The 13152-nt window shown below is 30.7% G+C and overlaps 2 protein-coding genes across 2 annotated transcripts; both read left to right on the top strand.

Annotated features, from left to right (window-relative positions):
- The first annotated feature begins 64 nt into the window (after positions 1 to 64).
- LOC106652882 (signal peptidase complex subunit 1) lies at positions 65 to 1070 on the top strand. Its single transcript, XM_014372043.2, has 4 exons — positions 65 to 149; positions 245 to 350; positions 494 to 553; positions 626 to 1070. The coding sequence occupies exons 2-4, from the start codon at positions 306 to 308 to the stop codon at positions 815 to 817; spliced, it is 297 nt and encodes a 98-aa protein (XP_014227529.1). The 5' UTR covers positions 65 to 149; positions 245 to 305; the 3' UTR covers positions 818 to 1070.
- Positions 1071 to 4576: 3506 nt separating this feature from the next.
- Positions 4577 to 11851, top strand: LOC106652829 (histone acetyltransferase KAT6A-like; the record flags this gene model as incomplete). Its single annotated transcript, XM_014371969.2, has 10 exons — positions 4577 to 4710; positions 4993 to 5005; positions 5075 to 5469; positions 5533 to 5678; positions 5750 to 7077; positions 7149 to 7795; positions 8030 to 8612; positions 8760 to 9117; positions 9511 to 10151; positions 10375 to 11851. Coding segments are annotated over 10 exons (5418 nt in total), but the record flags the coding sequence as incomplete, so codon positions are not given.
- Positions 11852 to 13152: the final 1301 nt, after the last annotated feature.

A 13152-nucleotide genomic window follows, 5' to 3' on the forward strand; every position in this document is an offset into this window, starting at 1 on the left:
CACATATGCACGATCAATCATCAAATACATATACACAATACACACATATATATAATATAGGTATATTATGTGCCGATTATACATATAGGTATATGTATGTTAGCGGTTTGCGGCGCTTCATGAGGTGAGGGCGCTCTTCTGCTATACATGTATGTATTTACATGATTTTTTACGTGAAGCAAAAATAATAATACATGAAAATATAACTCATATTACTCACACGCGAAATATTATTGAATTTTAGCACATTCCATATTGAATGTCTCGTGCTTTTTCTACCACTTTATTTGTATCTAGTTGAGATCATGACGGAATTCATAGAAAAATTGAAAAATATACCCATGCATATGGTAAGTCACAAATGGTTTATTTTGGAATACATATGTTTTTTTTGACAGATCTCAAACAATTATTTTACGATTAAAGTAACCAGAATAAATCATATTAAAATTATTGTCTCACATCAAACTCGTTATTTTTGTTTACTTTTAAGGACTATGAAGGCCAAGCCAGAGCAGAACGTTTATCAAGAATTATTGTAACTTTATTTGGGGTAATTTTTTCCTTTAGTTAATGAGTAGTATTTTTTAGAATCAAAAAGCTAATTTAATTTTTTTATTTTTAGGTTGTAGGGTTTATATGGGGTTACATTATTCAACAATTTTCACAGACAATTTACATTCTTGGAGCTGGATTTGTCTTAGCATTCATTATAACAGTTCCGCCATGGCCAATGTATCGCAGAAAACCATTAGATTGGCAGGCACCACAGTTTCAAGTTACGGAGTCACAAACAAAAACCAAAAAAAAGAAATGATTGTTTTAAAAAGTTAATAACTTAGTGGCTTGTGAGAAAATATACAATAAAATTGTTTGCAACTAAAAAGGATATAGACATACAAACATACATTTTTTAAATTTATAATCTGCTTTTAATTTTATGAGTTTTTACAAATTATTGCATAGTGTTAACAAATTCATTACTTTTATGGAAAACATTCCATTTTATACTTTATTATTAATTAAAGCTATTGAATTCATGGTTTGTAAATCTATTTCACTGGAACATCTCTATTAATATGACAATATATATACTTTTAAGTTATAAAGTTTCCATACCTTGTAAATAAGTCAGATTGTCAATTGGTTTACACTAGCAGCATGTTTAATGTTAGCTTCATAATTGATAAAAAATATTTATTCTCTTGAGTATTCCTTGAAACAATTTTAATATCAGTGACTAATATTATTTTAATTAGTGAATTAAATATAACTTATAAAATGTTTATCAACATGAAACTAAAATAAACACTATTTTAAAATAATATACCTTTCTATGTATCTAACAAAAAATTCTCAAGTTTGATTTTTGTATTACAGAACTTTGTCATGAAGTTTACTGTTTCAAAAGAGCTAGCTTTTGTGGAAAATTGAGATTTTGACCTCAAAGTTGAACCATTATTAAATAATTTTTGAAAAAAATTCCTCAGCTTTTCAACTGTAATATAAATATAAATACATACAACACCACACATTTTGAAAAGATGAATTGACTTTAATCTATTGAAACTCTGTTTATGCCAATACCTGACGATATCAGCAGTCGTAGCTGAATATCACAGACCACTGGGCTGCACCAAGGTGAGAAAGTTCAAATTATGACATGGATTACCTATGAGATCTTTGGAAGGATCATTCATACTCACTTATTTAGGATCTTATATAGTGTCTTGTGGCAATTTTTAAAATTTTTAACTTATTGGGAATATTCATGAGTCTATATTATAAATAGTTTTAACACCATAAATCAGGCTAAAAATAAGGATTTTGAACAAAGTTTTCAAAAATTGTCACCCAATATTTTCTAAATAAAAATCTGCGTAAAAGTCTAGAAATATCGAAATAAAGACAAGCTTGTGTAATGTATAGAAGGGTATAAAAATGTCATTAATATAATAACTTTGGTATTATCTTAAGTACATAAGTGACCCGTTCCTTGTTTGAAAAAAAATACATTTTTTTGGAGTCTGTTTGAAAATTCGTATTGGAATAACTGAAAATTTTTTTAAAATTTACCGTATGCAATCAACTTTAATTTCTCCCATAGTTTTAAATTTCCCGCATTTCTCGTTGCTTTTGTGGACGTTGGAACGAACGCAATATGTGCAAAGTGTTGACTCGAGGGGCAAGGGGGCATCATGGATTCATGGAGACCGAGTGGAATGAACCTCAGAAATAATAATAATGCTGACCGTGCGCTTGCGCGTTACTGTCAGGTTACTTGAGAGCTACGAAATTTCACCTCATGAAACCGTAAGCTTTCGAAGAAAGTGTCATTAAAAAATGTCAAAATTTAGGAAAAAATACCGACGAAATTTTCGTAAAATGTTCATTCATTGATTATGACTATTGGAGCAGTAACTTAACTATTCCATGGTCGGAAACATTTTTAATTGTACGAAGACTACGATCGAAACCATGCAAACTTGTCGCAAAACTTCGTAGAAATTCAATTATTAAAAATTACATCTCAAGTTCTAATTACGAACTACGAAAGCAGTGGATCTTTCAAAACTTGACAAGTAGTTTGACCCTTGCTCGTGCATCATTTTCAATTGTTGTCGAAAAAACAAATCAACAGAGGCACCGAGTACTCTATAGTAACTAGCTCTATGTGGCACACACGCACAATGCTGATTGCGCATCAATTCCAGTCCGCGCTCCGCCAGTCCCACAGTTTATCCTCGAGCGTCGCAGGCGGGGAAGGAAAAAAAAGAGATAAGATAAATTAGTTGGCTCACACAAGCAGTCCGATTCGTGTGCCACTATTGCGCTTCATACACGTCCGTGCACTCAGACACTTAGATCACATTTTGAGTACTGACCGATGCGAAAACGACGATCGATTATAATTAGTGAAAGAATCGTGCAGTGTTGAAAATTTTACTCGACGACAAATTGAAACTGACCAAGAAAAGCTGCTGCATACGTCCACGGCACACTTCTGTGAATTCGTGTTTTCGCTAAATATCGAGTGATTCTAACATGTCCAGTATTGTTTTTGAGTGACATTAGAAGCATAGACGATATGCTACGTTCAACATGTAGTGTAAACTTTGAACCTGGACACAACTTTTAGGTATACATAAATTACAATTATTATATTCAATTCTGCCTCAACTTTTATCTATTTTAAACTTTCTCTTGTTGTTTGATTCAATGTTTCACTTTTTGGTTTATACCACATGCAACACTGATCAATCAATTCTTCTGTTATCCAAATGAGCAAATTTATAAGTCTATCCTCAATATCCATCAATAATTATCATGTGAAAAAGTTATGAAAGTAAATCAAGAGCAAAGATGTGACTCATACTAACCCCTATGTCAATTATTGGTACTTCTATAGTATTTACTTTTTTCAATGATGCAAATGAAATAAAATTGCTATGATTTGGTTTTGTTGAATAAACCTATGAGTTGTGTAAACAATAACTTTTGACTGTAAAATCAATCAAGATTTTCAACTCTTGAAGATTTGGAGAATAACAAATAGATTTTAGAAATCAAAAAGTAAATTATATTGATGAAATATAGAACCAAATAGTATTATTCCATTAATAAACATGTAATTTGAATTAAAATATTTCCATATTAAAAATACTTCTTAGATAATTAATACAATGCTAATTCATTATTTGAGCTTATGCATATTTTGTATACAATATTTTCTATCTTGCATATAACTTATGGATAATACACTTTGTTTTAAATTACATTTTAAACTCATATTGTAACAATTGTAAAAAGTAGAACTGTATTTGATTGTCAGAATACAAAAAACATTAATATCTACTATGTTCTTGAATGTTTTGAATAGAATATAATGAAATGTCATATTACAATTTATATTAGCATTTGTAAGAATTTTATTCTTGTTTGATTGTTAATAATTTTACATTAAAACTTGTTTTCAAAATATTCTATGCAGTGCTAACTTGATATAAATTAGACATTTTCTTTATAACATAATAACTTTAACATTTCATTCTTGTTTTTTAATTCATCAATGCTCTTGCAGAAAGTACTATTCATAGCATTGATAAAAATATTATTCACAATGATACATCTCAAATCTTATTAAAATTGTTTAATTCTATAAATTTCCTTTTACTAACTCAGCATGCATCTCCAAAATTAGAATATTCAATCAATATTCAAAATAATAATATTTCAGTAATCCAGTAATCCACTGAAAGTTGAGATAAGTTTATCAGTAACAAAACAACTGAATAATTAAAAACCATGATACCATAATAATGAATATAAGATTCTAAGATATCTAAGATTAACATCTTGAATTTTCTAACTTTAGGTTCAAAAAGTTGAAAATTTGATCATCAGCCTTTGAAAAGCCTTATTCTTGTAAAAGATGTTTGACAATATTTTTTCAAACCTTTTACAACTTTTGGTTTGATGTTCAAAGTAAGATAATGATTTATCTTAAAATATTAACATCAAGATTTTTTATAAATCAAAATGATCTTATATTATAAATCCTTTGTTTTAGGAATAACAATCATATGATTTGGATTTGGATATTCTATATGTGGAACCATTAGGTCATGACTGTAAAAATTCTACCTATTGGTACTTTGACAGAAATCCATTATATAGAAAAAATAACTTCAGAAATTTTAAATCCATCTCGTAAAAAAATTCCTGACATAAAAACAGTTGATATCAACGGAGTTGGTGTTGATTGGCAAAGAAGAAAAAGGAGGAAGAAAAGGAGGAGGAAAACAAATTAATTTCCTTAAAGGAAGTTCTAAAAAAGTAGTAGTAAAATAGTGTCTTTCAATTGAACTCAAACATTTACAAAGTATTGTACATGAAAAAATTATTAGTCTCTTTAAATTATTAAAAAAATTTTATCCAAATTGTACACAAAATTTTATACTATATATTGACTTTGAAGTAAATTTACTGAAGAACCATACTCTACGTACCAAAGCTTTCTTTTTATAAAAGAAGTAATAAAAGGAGTAAATCAATTTTTTAAAACTTGTCTCAGATCAAAGATTTAATCATGGTCAAAAGCAAGATTAAACCAAAAGTAAATACAAAATCAATAAAAAAGAATTCTAAGAATCCATCAAAAGCTGCAAAAACTGAAGACTTGCCTTTACCTCCAATTCAAAAGAAAGGCAGACAAACTAATAATTCTCTAGCCTCCCTTGATGGACCATTTCTTTTGGAAGTTACACAAGATGTAATCAAAAATGTTGAGGACAAAAGTAGTATTGGGAAGCAAGGAAAGAATGATTCCACTAACTATGGATATAAAGATAATATTGGTATTGAAGAAGAAGAGCAACAAATTGGTATGCATAAAGTTCTCAAGATTTTAAAAGATCATGAAGATGCCTGGCCTTTTGCCGATCCTGTGGATGAACAATATGCTCCAAGGTACTTATGCAAGATTTGAATTAATAATGTTTACCAAATTATAAAAATGAATTTTTTTTTCAGGTATTATAGTGTTGTTCGAAAACCAATGGATCTTAGCACTATGGAAGATAAATTAGATGATGGAGCATATAAAACCATAAACCAATTTAAACGTGATTTTAATCTCATAATAGAAAATTGTAAACAGTATAATGGTTCTGATAATGGTAAGATCCAAATTCAAAAAATTTCAAAAGTTAATAGACATTCTAATCTTATGGTTTTTTTTTTTACTCAGAATACACTGAAATGGCTTTGAATCTTAAAGAAATTTTCAATAAAGCTGTTGATAAATTCTTAGAATTTGAAGCTTCTAGTGAAGATTCTTTATCTACGAGTTCGTGTAATGAAAAAGAATCTTTGAAAAATTCCAAAAGTAAGAGTTTTTCACCAGCATCTCCCAGACATAGTCCAAAACGTAAACAGTCAAAACAAAAAAATTCTGAAGAAAAATCGCCTGCAAAACTAAGTGATAAAAAAATTAAAGTCAAGTCTACAAATACATCTGAAAAAAAGGATATTGTTGAAGAGGTAATTATGAAAAATGAAAATAAAGATATTAAAAGTAAAGCCAAAAAAGTAAAGAATCAAATACAAGAACATGATATTGAAGAAAAATCTGAAATAACTCAAAAGAAAGCTGCACTAAATTCGACAAAATCGAAAAAAACAAAAGTTCATAATATTAATAGTGTTTCTAAAAATCAAAATTTATCAAGCAACGAAGTAGATGATCTAAATATTAAAACAACTGAAAAAAATAAAAAAGTTGAACGTAATTCAGGATCACAAACAGATAAAGAACTTAAAGAAAATAAAAAGAAAAAAGATATTAAAAAGGAGTTAAATTTAGTTGATGATTCCAAGGATAAAACTCAGAAAGTAAGAAAAAAACAGAAATTAGATATTTTAATTGACAAAGTAAAAAAAAGGAAATCAAAAAGTGAAAAAGACCTTATTCATAAATTATCTAAAAAACTTCAAAATACTTCAGATTACTCAGACAATGAGGATGATCAAGAAGAAGAAATCGAAAAATGTCAAAACACGAATTTATTCTTGAAAAATGGGGAAATGAAAACTTCTTTAGATGATATTGGAAGTATTTTAAGCACTAGTAAGAATATTGTAAAAAATATTGAGTCCATTACAACTAAAAAGGAAGATATTGAATGCCTGGATGGTTTGAAAGACAGGATAAGTAAAAAACGTCAAGAAGAAAAATTAAAATTGGAATTGGAAAAAAAACGAAAAAAAAAATCTGCAAAAGGCGTTCATGTTTCTAAAAAAGTATCTTCTCACGATGAACCTATTCATGACAAAAATAAATCAGGTGTTAAGAAGTCAAAATCGAAAAAACATATTAAAAATGAAAAGAAGAGTCAAGATGACAAAGAATCAAAAAAAAGCAAATCTTCAATCAAGAAAGAAGCTAAAGGATTAGAAAAGAAAGAAGCTAAAGGATTAGAAAAGAAAGAAGCTAAAGGATTAGTAAAGAAAGAAGCTAAAGGATTAGTAAAGAATGATATTCAAGCTCTAAATCAAGCAACGGAACAAACACTCAATGTAAGTATATTTAGTACTCAAATTGTAAATTATATTTCTAAATATAATAGTTGATTTATTTGTGAAATTAGGATATGAATAAATGGTTGGATGATACTCCTCGTGTTTCTGAATTTTCATCTGATAATGATACATCTATCAAAAAGGAATCTGTGAGTGATACTTCGAATGAACCAATTCTCCCAACAACATCAGTTTCAACAAATAATAAAGCAGGATTGTGTCCAGGAGAAAACTCTAGAAAAAGACCTAAATGTCCATCTTCTAACACATTACCTCGACCTAAAAAAATCCAAAGAACCATTGATAGATTACAACCGGGAAAGAGTAAAGGAAACTTATTATTTAAAAAGCCAAACAGTGAATCACCATCTTTATCTGAATCTATGGATAATCGTTCAACCACTGATAAAGAACAAAATTCCAATCAAAAGAATGATGATGAGCCAAAACTTAGCCTTGGCACTGTTCTTAAAAATGTTGATTCAATTCAACTAATTTGTAAAAGCATTATTTCCTCTCCAAATACACATTTATCTAATGAAGATGATGAAGATGAAGGGATAAGCAAATCAGTAACTTCAACGGATAATGATGTGCACAGATCTTCTGATTCAAAAGTTTCATCTGCATCAAGCAAGAATACTAGTATTGATAAAAATGTTGTTAAACAAGAGACTCCTCAAACAAAAACTGCAACTCCCAATCTTAGTGCATGGTAAGACAAATGCATCATTAATTTTTTACTTTTATTCAAACAATAGCAATTTTTGTACTCATTTTAATTGTCTTAATAACTTATATTCTAATTTATTTTAGAGATGAATTCAGACCAAACAATTTTAAAATATTTTGAATGAATAATCTTGTTTTACTTGTAATTTATTTTATGTGTTGTTAAGTTCATAAGCTTCTTCATCATGAATATTGAGAGCTTCCCCTTTTTTTATAGGTTCAAAGCTTTTGGAGGTCCAAAATCAAAGTGTAAAAAAGAAGAAGAAGAAAATTTGGAGAAAAAAAAGGAAGAAAAAATCCAGACGGCTCCAGAATCTAAAACTACAGTTTCAACGAATGAAAGTAGTAGCACTGGACCGATTGCTGCAGTAAACAATCAGCATCTCACTAATATGAGTGGATGTAATACAAATGAAAGTTTATCATCTTTCTCACAAGAATCAATGCCTAGTCGTGCAGGTCATTCACCTCAGCAAGTGAGTCAATCTGCAGAAGTCATTTCGCCAACTGTCTCAATAGATCCTCAAAACAGAGGTGCAGGATTTTATCAAGATGCTATGTCAACTGGGAGCAGTCCATACAATAGCCCTTATTACACTACTCCACCGCGTTATAGTGCTCAACTTCCACCAACTCCGTCACCACTGCAGCAGCCCACATCGCCTGCTTACTTAGCACCAGCTAGTTATGATCAGCCTTCATCACCTAGTCTGTATTCTCAAATCAGTCCAAATCCACAGCATTTGCCACAGTCTAATCAAATTTCTGCTCAAAATCAATCATCAGTATGTCCAGCTCAGGTAAAGGAATCATTAAGTTTGCTCACTACTTTTTTGAACTGCTTAACATTATACTTTTCAAATTATTTTACACACAACGATGTTGTGTAACATAAATGATTTTTTGCTCATGATTTTATTTTTACTTTGGTTTTTTTTATTATTCAGTCTCCTCGTTCTCTTCAAACATCGCCGTATCCACAGTCATCGCCGCAACCTATGAATTATTCTCAGTCATCACCGCAAACACAACCATCTACGCCACAAACTCCTGGGAGCAGCTATTCACAACCTTCACCATCAACAGCAACTTCGCTCAACTGTCCACAAGTTTCGCCGCAACAACAGCATTCTCCATACTCGCAATCTTCGCCTCAACCACTACCCAACTATTCTCAACCTTCGCCTCATTCAACATACTCGCAAGTATCTCCCAGGCCACCGTCTTCCACTTATTCACAATCTTCACCTCAACCACCGAGCTGTGCAACTCAATCTCCAAGTCCATACTTACAATCAGAACTTGGTAAGCAAAGTTATATTTTTGTTTCATAACTAAAAGTATTACGCATACACAAAGGCTATTATGCATAATAGTTCTGCATGGTACCCCTTGTCCTGAAGAAAAAATACGTTCACATTTTGTCATAGTGTATTGATGTAATTTCTAATCTAATAGGCAATGCAATATCCTTGCCTTGAGGAAAAAGAACTGCAATTATAGCAGAAATGTTTGTCCAGTAATAAAATTAACTAAAAAAATGTTGTTTTACAATTCAAGATCGATATTTTATAAACTCGAGTTAACATTTTTTTTTAAGAGGCAAGCAAATGTTGCATAGTTTTTACTACAGATTATCACGTAATTAAGCCATATTTTAATATAAATCAAGTACTGAATATTTTCTTTATATTTTAGTGATTGTTCAATCTTCGCCGAAAGGATTTTCACAAACATCACCTCAAACACCTACGAGTTACGCTCATTCATCATCCCAATCGTCATCTCCGTACTCTGTTCAGCAATCTTCTGAACAACAATTGTCTACTTATTCGCAACCAACGTCTCAGGCGCCGATAAATTTTTCTGCGCTATCTTCGCAACATTCAAAATCGTATATATCATCGCATTCAGTTCAGGAATTAACCACCCAGCAGCCGTCGCCGATACAAAATTTTTCACAGTCTTCAGTTCAAGAGCAGCAACAACAACAACGATTAGTTCAAAATACAACCAAAGTTATAGAAGAAAATCAATTATATCCTTCCAATTTTTCGCAATCTTTGAAATCTGCTTATAGTCAATCTTCTGCACCTTTAACTTCAAATGTTAAATCAAAAGACAAACATCCATTGCAGCATGATAATGTAGATCAAAGATTACACAACCAACAGATTTATCAAACTCCTATAAGTGCACAGTTTCCACCGTATCCAACAAATATCTTACAAAATTCACCAGTAGTAGCCAACCAAATGAATATTGACTCTTCTGGATTATCTGCTAGTGCAAGAGCATCCAATCATGATGTGCAGCAACAACTTGCTCAACAAAGACAGGTTTGTAAATTTCTCTGATTTGTAGTATGTTGATGCTCTTGCTATGTTTAAGCATAGAATTTTCTATTCATGCTTACAATCATGAAATTATACTATTGGTGACAAAATTAGAAACTGAAATAATAATAATTTTAAGCTTATATAATCAGTCACAAATTGCAATAAAACATTTTCTGTCAAATCTATACTCTTTATAACGTTAATTTCAATTGTTCATTTACAGCAAAATTTGTCAAATCACGAACATCTATATGGAAGTGGTTTTCAGGCTAGCTCATATGCTATTTCAAATCCGGCGTGTAGACCAGTGTACCCAGGATTTTTCGATGTCGGTTCTAAAATCCCGCCCGGAACTGCTAATTCAAGTTTACCTCCTGTTAAAAAACGTGCATATGAGGCGTCAGCTAATACCAATCTCTCACCAGGAATGAAGCGAGGAGTACATCAGGATCCGACACCGCAATCACAACAGCAGTTTGGTTTTGAGCCATTACTAAGTCACAGTCAATTTGACTCTAGCAATGCATTTTCTTCTGGCCTTGCTGATAATGCTTATGCTCGGTTAAGTTTAGGGTTGGTTGGTCACTCAACGACTGCCAAAGATCAGCAACTTCTATCAATTCAACGACCCGATCCTAAAACTGAACATTTGTCTCCTTATGCACGTCCTGTGTCATCTGGACAATCTGATTTAGAACTCACCTTACTACAAAATTTACAAAATGCTGCAGGTGTAGCGAGAAAATCACCTAGTGTATTGCCAGTTGCACATCAACCAGTTCAACCAAGTTTGAATGCTGCAAAGCCGAAAAAAACTAAAAAAAAGAAGTCACAAAAAGAGGCGACCCCATTGCCAACAAATATTGCAAGTCACCAAGTAAAAACAACATATTCGCAATTTACCAGTTCTACCATTGATTCGATGGGTCTCAAACAGTCCAATAGTGCTTTTAATTTTACTACTGCAACCTCAAATGTTACTGGAACGGCTGCCACAACTGCAGCATATTATGATAAAGACTCTGCCCCCCCTGCTTACGCATTTTTAGATGACTTCAGGAACCCAAATCTTCAGGAGTATTATAGCATGGCATTAAGACAGCAACAGCAGCAACAGGCTCAACATCAACCACAGCCACAAACAAATTCGACAAATGTAGATGAATCAAAATTGTGTACAAGTCAAAATGCTGTAGTAGCTGCTGCAGCACGAACTTATTCAGGACATCCATTTCTTCACACACCAGGGCAACGCCCTAATCCTTATGCATCACCAGTGCCCTCTTATGTTCCACCCCATGGACATAATATTGGAGTTGACCCGGCTAGTTATCAACAGTACATTCATTCTTTGTATGCTTTGCCACCCCCACATCACAGGACTTCATGGCTGTAGCCTATTTTTAAGTTCACTTTGTAAGACTGCGGATATTTATTATTCACTGAATACTTCATTTTATTTTATATTATCTTTTATGGCAAGTTTGTACAAATTTCAGTATTTTATGTTAAATATTTCATTGCTATCGATGTTTTTCTGTATAATATCTAATCAAAAGAGTATGAAACATTTTTTGAGCTCTCTAAAAAATTTTGTAATAAAAAAGTACTATTGTAGTTATTGAAAAGGAAAAAAAACAAAAAGTTACGAATAATGAAAACAAATACTTCCAATGTTAGCCATTGATAATTTACTAGCATATATTAATAATTACGCTCGCGTGACTTATGAAACCATTGGAAATTTTATTTCTATAATTTATTGTTGACATTAACTTCTTATTTAAACTTTATAGTGATATGTAAATAAATTTTTAACTCTTGTAACATTTACTTATCGAAGGTGTCAATGAATTACGGAATAGCATAATGTAGGTAAACTATAATGCGTGTATGTATTTTACACAAATTTTCACAACTGTTTCTTGAAACATTTTTAACAACGCTCCATAAATTTATATCAGTTCTTTTGTTACAATAATTAAAAGAATTTAATATGAAAACAGTTATGATAGAAAATCCATTATAGGCGTTCCATTGTGAACGAAAATTAATAGGATAAAAACTGACAAATTATTAGAATTACGTGCCGATGATTATGCATAGGAATATTCAATGTAAATACGAGGTACAAAAATTTAATATTGACAAGCAAACGATATGAAGTCTTGTGTAAAATTGAAATTATTTGTGAATTTTCGTGAATATATGGACAAAGCTTCGATGCAGGATAAAATTGTATCTGCTCATCGAACTTTTGGAGGTCAAGTGGCCTCCCTTGTAAAATAATACAAAGAGACGTACGACTCGAAAAAGTCATGAAAAATCAATTCAACTTAATGGATTTTCTAGTGATCAATAACCGATCTAAATGTCTGGAGCTGAATTAAAAATGGTTTAGAATCAATGGTTTCTTTGCACATACATACACATTGTGTATTACACATATATTACTAATTAATTAGGCAAAATTTGCTGTAACAATCACCGAGAATTGTTAGTTAAAATGTAATTTTAAGTATAGATAATTCATTGAAGTATCAAATATGACTGTAGATTTAATATTTAATTTTGAGCATGAATTTTATTCAGAAATCTTGTTTTTGTTTAGTACATAGTACGTTCTTTTTATAAACATGAACGAAACGTACATAATCAAACTCGTAATATGGTGTAAAAATTAAAATTTATCATGCTAACTGAAAAAAAGATTTTTAAATAGTTAATTAATAAAGCTTACGTTTTATTATGCAATTTTATTACGAACATAGAATATAAAAAAAATTTATAGATGTATATATTAATATCATATTATATATATTCATAATTACATATTGTAAATGTACAATGCAAAACTCGAACGTGTTCGTTACAATAATAAAAAAAAAAAATTATCATTCCATGCGTTGTTATCATTCAAACTGATAATTTTCAACAATTACTATAAGGGCGATTGAAACAGTTGCTCTTTAATAATAAATATTTTGACTATTTTTGTCAT

This window comes from Trichogramma pretiosum, unplaced genomic scaffold (genome assembly GCF_000599845.2).
Source record: "Trichogramma pretiosum strain Unisexual culture from Peru unplaced genomic scaffold, Tpre_2.0 scaffold115, whole genome shotgun sequence".
Lineage (NCBI taxonomy): Eukaryota > Metazoa > Arthropoda > Insecta > Hymenoptera > Trichogrammatidae > Trichogramma > Trichogramma pretiosum.

Bases quoted from the DNA above. Each gene is read 5' to 3' on its own strand.
- LOC106652882 (XM_014372043.2), top strand. From the start codon at position 306: ATGACGGAATTCATAGAAAAATTGAAAAATATACCCATGCATATG. The intron at 351-493 runs GTAAGTCACAAA...TTTACTTTTAAG, and splicing joins AAAATATACCCATGCATATG to GACTATGAAGGCCAAGCCAG. The intron at 554-625 runs GTAATTTTTTCC...TTTTATTTTTAG, and splicing joins TTATTGTAACTTTATTTGGG to GTTGTAGGGTTTATATGGGG.